The 8,885-nt window shown below is 39.9% G+C and overlaps 1 protein-coding gene across 3 annotated transcripts in view; it reads right to left on the reverse strand.

Annotated features, from left to right (window-relative positions):
- The window catches only part of NR5A1 (nuclear receptor subfamily 5 group A member 1), a 148,368-nt gene that overhangs the window by 120,631 nt on the left and 18,852 nt on the right, over nucleotides 1–8,885 (reverse strand). For all 3 annotated transcript variants that reach the window (XM_075579381.1, XM_075579380.1, XM_075579379.1), the window contains one exon: nucleotides 2,069–2,210. In XM_075579381.1, the coding sequence (XP_075435496.1) occupies nucleotides 2,069–2,210 (142 nt within the window). The remainder of the gene's footprint in view (nucleotides 1–2,068; nucleotides 2,211–8,885) is intronic.

Raw genomic sequence — 8,885 nt, forward strand, 5'->3', positions numbered from 1 at the left:
TCCCCGGGGGGATGTGATGTGCAGGAGGATGGGAGAACCTGGACTAGCCGCACAGGAAGGGGAGAGACCTCAGAGGGAATGATGGGAAGCTGCAGTCACACAATAACATTCGAGTTGTCAGAACAGAAAAGCACTCACCCATCTGACATCCCTGTCACTTGCAAATTTGTTTCATAACTTAAGGCAGCAATCACCCCTCCTCCCCCCACCCCCCCCTCACAGAATCCTATATGAATATAACTCATATAATGTTAGTTTCTTGTTCATTGAGCATCGCCATGGTAACCTTTAGGCTGCGTTTATGCAGCCGGCGACGCGACAGATGACATCACCCGTCACGACGAGTTGTATTTGGAAGTTTTGGTGACGTCGCTGGGTGACGTCATAAAAGGGGAGGGCAGAGGGACGGAGAAGCTCCTGATTGGCCGCAAAGGGAGACCGTCGGCGAAAAAATCAAATATCAGCGACTACCAGATTTTTGGTCGCACTGTCGCTCCGATGCTTTGTCGCCGTCACGTGCTCTATAAGCGCACGCGACGGCGACAATGCATTTGTTTTGCCGCGACGTCATGTCGCCGGCACTATAAGCGCAGCCTTAGACTGCACTGGACTCCATTTTAATCACCCGGACACGTAATATTTCAAACCTTTATATCTCCTGGTCAAAGCATCAGATTTTAAAAATAAAAACGGGTTGGAAAGAGCAAGAAAAGAGCAAAATAAAAATGGCGACCAGCGTGGATTGCTGCTTTGAGATGTGTTGCATGACCTGAAAACTCTTCCCAGCAAAATATCAGATGTAAATGAGTTTGCTATTTACAATGCTCTGCATTCCGGCAGCAAAAAGGCTGATAATCCAGTTATTACGGAATTCTTGTCCACTCTCAGGATCAAACCTTGTCATTTTTTCCCAAAGAATCCATGTAGACCAGAGGTGACCAACTCCAGTCCTCAAGGGCCACCAACCGGTCAGCATTTAAGGATATCCCTGCTTCAGCACAGGTGGCTCAATCAGTTTCTCAGTCATTCAATATGCTGCATGTTCTGAAGCTTTAATACTCTGCTGTCGTGCAGTCGTATTTCATGTTGCAGGGACTTTCCGAACTTTTCGTATATTTAGTGTATGCTTACTCTTTGCCCTTAATACTGTGAATTAGTACGGACGTTTGTATGGCTTTTCACAGAACGTATAATAGTTAAAGGCCCCGGTTTGGCTTCACTTGAATTTTCAAGGTCACCCAGAGGTCTGTAAGTAAAAGCTTTCGGAGAACTAAAATCATACGCAGCAGGAATGAATTGCAAAGGCAAACAATGCTGGATTGCAGGCACAGGCCTTTCCATGTGAATTTAGTTTGGTGTTATTAATTTGCTAGGAGCTGAGCTCTTCCCTAACTCTGGGAACATGGCTTCCTAGCATAATGAATAGGGCCTGAATATATTTCAGGACAATGCAGATTCTCTCTATATTTGTGCATTTAGACATTGAGAATTTCTGCTTTTTTAACCGTGCAGTCAGAGTTTTATTATATTGCTGGTGTCGGCACAACTGAACAACAAAAAACTGCACCATATTTACCAAAGACACGTTTCAGAGGTTAGTCAGCTGCATTGTGACACAGGGGTGAAGTTTGATCGTGGATGACATCATAATGAAGTTTGATCGTCGATAACATCATAGTGAAGTTTGATCGTGGATAACATCATAGTGAAGTTTGATCGTGGATGACGTCATGGTGAAGTTTGGTAGTTGATGATGTCATGGTGAAGATTAATCGTTGATGACGTCAAGGTGAAGTTTGATAGCTGATGACGTCATGGTGAAGTTTGATTGTTGATGTCATGGTGAAGTTTAATCGTTAATGGCGTCATAGTGAAGTTTGGTAGATGATGGCGTCATGGTGAAGTTCGATCGTGGATGACGTCATGGTGAAGTTTGATCGTTGATGATGTAGTGGAGACGTGTGATAGGGGAATGAGGATAAGTGGTGGCACATTTATGATATTGAATGAAAAGATCCATGCCTTATTTAGCATCAAAAATGGAAAAAACCTGCAGATATTTGCTTACCTTCCAGCCTCATCCCCACAGTCAGACACTTCTGGAAGCGACAGTATGGACACCTTTTCCTCTGCGTCTTGTCTATCTTACAGCTCTGGTTCTCTGTGCAGGTGTAACGCTTGTTATTCTGGACCGTCCTCTTAAAGAAACCCTAGTGACACGAGAAAAGTGAATGAGCGCTAAATAGGCGAGCGAAAAGATTCCAAAAGAATGAAACGAGCACTGATTATCTTCCAGTAAACAGGAGGACGCATGGATAAAAACCAGTGCACCAATACAACGGGTGTAACTGTAGTTTGTATTATGCTGCCTGCGTCAGGCTCTGATCTGGGAGATGTTAGCAGGAGGAGTTAGACAGCTATTAGAAGAGGGTGCATTGAATATTGTGCCTCCCGCGCGTTGCTTCCTTTGCATTCACAGACTCGGGACAGGTGTGAGCAGGTATTTATCACCTTCGCTAACGGTCAGTGCCACATTAATCTCAGTTGACCAAAACCACAAGCAGACATTTCAAATGACATCTGTAGCGTGTCACAAAATATATTCAATATGCTGGGAATCTGCCTTCCCCTCGCTGGGGAAGATTTTACCTCTGTTCAAATGAAGTCCAATAAAAGGGGCTGAAGCCTCCCTGAACAAGGGGAAGTGGACACTTGTTTAACTTGCTGTGTATTAAAGTTGGGGTGTATTTTGAGTCTGAGGGTCCATAATATATTATTATGAATGATTTATAGACACTATGCAAAATAATGCAGGAATACACATGGTGTAATGTATGTAAATACCCAGTGGCTGAAACTAGGGGTGTCAGGCTGCTTCTCCAAAAATACTGGACACAATGGTGAAAGGTGCAATGCACTCAAGACACACACACACCCCTCTCACCTCTCTTTGCTCCATGCTGTTTCCTCCTCTCTTTGGCCCCACCCACAGGCTTCTGACACCTCCTCCTGATTGGTTGCATTACCTAGCAGCAGTCAATCAGGATGGAGGAAGCTGCCCAACCCCCTAGCAATAACAGCCCTGCTCTCTCCCTGCTCTGGGAAATCCCGCGTCCACCCAAGCCAGGCAGGTCATTATGTTCAGAGAGGTAATACCAGTATACACATACGCACCCAGAGAGGTAATACTGGTATACACATACACGCCCAGAGAGGTAACACCGCTATACACATACACGCCCAGAGAGGTAATACCGCTATACACATACATGTCCAGAGAGGTAATACCGGTATACACATACATGTCCAGAGAGGTAATACCGGTATACACATACACGCCCAGAGAGGTAATACCGTATACACATACGCACCCAGAGAGGTAATACCGGTATACACAGACACGCCCAGAAAGGTAATACCGGTATACACATACACGACCAGAGAGGCAATATCGGTATACACATACACGCCAAGAGAGGTAATACCGGTATACACATTCACGCCCAGAGAGGTAATACCGGTATACACATACACGCCCAGAGAGGTAATACCGTTATACACATATACGCACAGAGAGGTAATACTGGTATACAGATAAACGCCCAGAGAGGTAATGCAGGTATACAAATACACACCCAGAGAGGTAATACAGGTATACACATTCACACCCAGAGAGGTAATATCGGTATACACATACATGCCCAGAGAGGTAATACCGGTATACACATACACGCCCAGAGAGGTAATACCAGTATACACATACACGCCCAGAGAGGTAATACCGGTATACACATACACGCCCAGAGAGGTAATACCGGTATACACATACACGCCCAGAGAGGTAATACCGGTATACACATACACGCCCAGAGAGTTAATACCAGTATACCCATACACGCCCAGAGAGGTAATACCAGTATACACATACACGCCTAGTATTAACTCTAATTATTTACTAGACAGAGTATCCAAATACAGGACAGTCCGGTTCAATACTGGACACCTGTCAGCCCTATCCTACAGTATACGCTGCAAAACCATCACACCCTGAAAATCTTACCGTATATAATGTAATGTACTCAGGGGTTAATGTTATTACCATATATAATGTAATGTATAGAGGGGTTAATCTTACTGTATATAATGTAATGTAGTGAAGGGTTAATCTTACCATATATAATGTAATATACGGAGCGGTTCATCTTACCGCATATAATGTAATGTATGTAGGGGTTAATCTTACCGTTTACAATGTAATGTAGCCAGGGGTTAATTTTACCGTATATAATGTAATGTACAGAAGGGTTAATCTTACCTTATATAATGTACAGAAGGTGTAATCATACCATATATAATGTAATGTTTGGAGGTGTTAATTCAACCATATATAATGTAGTGTATGGAGGGGTTAATATTAACGTATATTATGAAATGTAACAGGGGGTTAATCTTACCGTATGTAATGTATGGAGGGGTTAATGTTACTGTATATTATGTAATGTAACGAGGGGTTAATCTTATCGTATGTCATGTATGGAGGGGTTAATGTTACCGTATATTTATGTAATGTAACGAGGGGTTAATATTACTTTATATAATGTAATGTAGCGAGGGGTTAATCTTACCATTTATAATTGAATGCACGGAGGGGTTAATCTTACCATATATAATGTAATGTAGCGAAGGGTTCATACTTAGATTTTGCAAAAGCTTTTGATATGGTTTCACACAACAGGTTGGTGTACAAAATAAAGCAAATTGGACTCAGTAATAATACAGTATATGCACCTGGATTGAAAACTGGTTGAAGGACAGACAACAGAGGGTTGTCATAAATTGAACTTTTTCAGGTGTGACTAATGTTGTGAGTGGAGTACCTCAGGGATCGGTACTGGGACCCGTGCTTTTTAATTTGTTTATTAATGACCTTGAGGTTGGGATCAAGAGCAAAGTCTCCATCTTTGCTGATGATACTAAATTGTGTAAGGTAATAGAATCAAAGCAGGATGTAATTTCTCTTCAGAAGGACTTGGAGAGACTGGAAACGTGGGCAGGTAAATGGCAGATGAGGTTTAATACAGATAAATGTAAGGTTATGCATTTGGGATGCAAGAATAAAAAGGCCAATTACAAATTTAATGGAGATATATTGGGGGAATCCTTGATGGAGAAGGATTTAGGAGTGCTTGTAGACAGCAGGCTTGGCAATAGTGCCCAAAGTCATGCAGTAGCTGCAAAGCCAAACAAGATCTTATCTTGCATCAAACGGACAATGGATGGAAGAGAAGTAAACATAATTATGCCCCTTTACAAAGCATTAGTAAGACCACACCTTGAATATGGAGTACAATTTTGGGCACCACTCCTTAGAAAAGAAATTATGGAACTAGAGAGAGTGCAGAGACGAGCCACCAAATTAATAAATGGGATGGACAGTCTAACTTATGAGGAGAGGCTAGCTAAATTAGATTTATTTACATTAGAAAAGAGGCGTCTAAGTGGGGATATGATAACTATATACAAATATATACGGGGACAGTACAGAGAGCTTTCAAATGTACTATTCATCCCACGGGCAGTACAAAGGACACAGGGTCATCCCTTAAGGTTGGAGGAAAGGAGATTTCCCCAGCAACAAAGGAAAGGGTTCTTTACAGGAAGGAATGTATTTCTCCCTTTATGAGAATCATTGGATAATGTATCCCTGGGGTTTTGTGTTTGCCTTCCTCTGGATCGATATACTGTAAGTACAGATATATACAGCATTATAAAGTTTCCGTCGTCTAAATTTAGCATAGGTTGAACTTGATGGATGTCTGATTTTTTTCAACCTCATCTACTATGTAACTATTTTACTGTATATAATGTAATGTACATAGGGGTTAATCTTACTGTATATAATGTAATGTAGGAGAGGGCTTCATCTTACCCCATATATAAAGTAATGACGAGAAAGGATAATCTTACTGTATATAATGTAATGTAGCGAGGGGTTAATCTTACCGTATATAATGTAACGAGGGGTTAATCTTACCATATATGATGTAATGTAACAAGGGGTTAAACTTACCGTATATAATGTAATGTGACGAGGGGTTAATCTAACTATTTATAATGTAATGTACGGGAGGGGTTAATCTTACTGTATGAAATGTCATTTACAAAGGGGTTAATTTTACCATATATATGTAATTTAGCTAAGGGTTAATCTTACCGTATATAATGTAATCTATGGAGGGGTTAATCTTACTGTATATAATGTAATGTACATAGGGGTTCATCTTCATTTATGTAATGTAGCGAGGGGTTAATCTTAACGTATATAATGTAATGTAGGGACGGGTTAATTTTACCATATATAATGTAGTGTACAGGAGGGGTTAATCTTACCGTATATACTGTAATGTAGCGAGGGGTTAATCTTACCATATATAATTTAATTTAGCAAAGAGTTAATGTTACCGTATATAATTTAATGTACGGAGGGGTTAAATTTACAGAATATAATGTAATTTAGCGAAGGGTTAATCTTACTGTATATAGTGTAGCGAGGGGTTACTATTACCATATATAATGTAGCGAGGGGTTAATGTTACCATATATAATGTAGCAGGGGTTAATGTCATCGTATATAATGTAGCGAGGGGTTACTGTTAACTTATATAATGTATCGAGGAGTTAATTTTACCGTATATAATGCAACGAGGGTTTCATGTAACCGTATATAATGTATCGAGGGATTAATGTTACCATATATAATGTAGCGAGGGATTAATGTTACCGTATATAATGTAGCGAGGGATTAATGTTACCGTATATAATGTATCGAGGGGTTCATGTTGCCGTATATAATGTAGCGAGGGGTTAATGTTACCGTATATAATGTAGCGAGGGGTTAATCTTACCGTATATAATGTAGTGAAGGGTTAATGTTACCGTATATAATGAAGCGAGGGGTTAATATTACCTTATATAATGTACCGAGGGGTTAATGTTACCGTATATAATGTAGCGAGGGGTTAATATTACCGTATTTAATGTAGAGAGGGGTTAATATTACCTTATATAATGTAGCGAGGGGTTAATGTTACTGTATATAATGTAGCGAAGGGTTAATGTTACTGTATATAATGTAGCGAAGAGTTAATGTTACTGTATATAATGTAGCGAGGGGTTAATGTTACTGTATATAATGTAGCGAAGGGTTAATGTTACTGTATATAATGCAGCGAGGGGTTAATGTTACCGATTATAATGCAACGAGGGGTTAATGTTACCGTATATAATGTAGCGAGGGGTTAATGTTACTGATTATAATGTAGCGAGGGGTTAATGTTACCGTATATAAAGTAGCGAGGGGTTAATGTTACCGTATATAAAGTAGCGAGGGGTTAATGTTACCGTATTTAATGTAGCGAGGGGTTACTGTTACCGATTATAATGCAGCGAGGGGTTAATATTACCGATTATAATGTAGCGAGGGATTAATATTACCGTATATAATGTAGCGAGGGGTTAATGTTACCGTATATAATGTAGCGAGGGATTAATATTACCGTATATAATGTAGAGAGGGGTTAATTTTACCGTATATAATGTAGTGAGGGGGTTACTATTACCGTATATAAAGTAGCGAGGGGTTAATGTTACCGTATATAAAGTAGCGATGGGTTAATGTTACTGTATATAATGAAGTGAGGGGTTAATGTTACTGTATATAGTGTAGCGAGGGGTTAATATTACTGTATATAACGTAGCAAAGAGTTAATATTACCGTATAAAATGTACTGAAGTTAATGTTACCGTATATGATGCAGTGAGGGGTTAATGTTACCGTATATAATGTAGCGAGGGGTTAATGTTACGTATATAATGTAGCGAGGGGTTAATGTTACCGTATATAATGTAGCGAGGGGTTAATGTTACCGTATATAATGTAGCAAGGGGTTAATGTTACCGTATATAATGTAGCGAGGGGTTAATGTTTCCGTATATAATGTAGCGAGGGGTTAATGTTTCCGTATATAATATAGCGAGGGGTTAATGTTTCCATATATAATGTAGCGAGGGGTTAATGTTTCCGTATATAATGTAGCGAGGGTTAATGTTACCGTATATAATGTAGCGAGGGGTTACTGTTACTGTATATAATAAAGCGAGGGGTTAATGTTTCCGTATATAATGTAGCGAGGGGTTAATGTTACCGAATATAATGTAGCGAGGGGTTAATGTTTCCGTATATAATGTAGCGAGGGGTTAATGTGTCCGTATATAATGTAGCGAGGGGTTAATGTTTCCGTATATAATGTAGCGAGGGTTAATGTTTCCGTATATAATGTAGCGAGGGGTTACTGTTACTGTATATAATAAAGCGAGGGGTTAATGTTTCCGTATATAATGTATCGAGGGGTTACTGTTAATGTATATAATAAAGCGAGGGGTTAATGTTTCCGTATATAATGTAGCGAGGGGTTAATGTTTCCGTATATAATGTAGCGAGGGGTTAATGTTTCCGTATATAATGTAGCGAGGGGTTACTGTTAATGTATATAATAAAGCGAGGGGTTAATGTTTCCGTATATAATGTAGCGAGGGGTTACTGTTAATGTATATAATAAAGCGAGGGGTTAATGTTTCCGTATATAATGTAGCGAGGGGTTACTGTTACTGTATATAATAAAGCGAGGGGTTACTGTTACTGTATATAATAAAGCGAGGGGTTACTGTTACTGTATATAATAAAGCGAGGGGTTGATGTTTCCGTATATAATGTAGCGAGGGGTTAATGTTTCCGTATATAATGTAGCGAGGGGTTACTGTTACTGTATATAATAAAGCGAGGGGTACTGTAGGTGCGTATTTTGGACGCGCGTTTCGCTGCCAGT

The sequence above is a fragment of the Ascaphus truei genome, chromosome 21, assembly GCF_040206685.1.
Source record: "Ascaphus truei isolate aAscTru1 chromosome 21, aAscTru1.hap1, whole genome shotgun sequence".
NCBI classification, from domain to species: domain Eukaryota; kingdom Metazoa; phylum Chordata; class Amphibia; order Anura; family Ascaphidae; genus Ascaphus; species Ascaphus truei.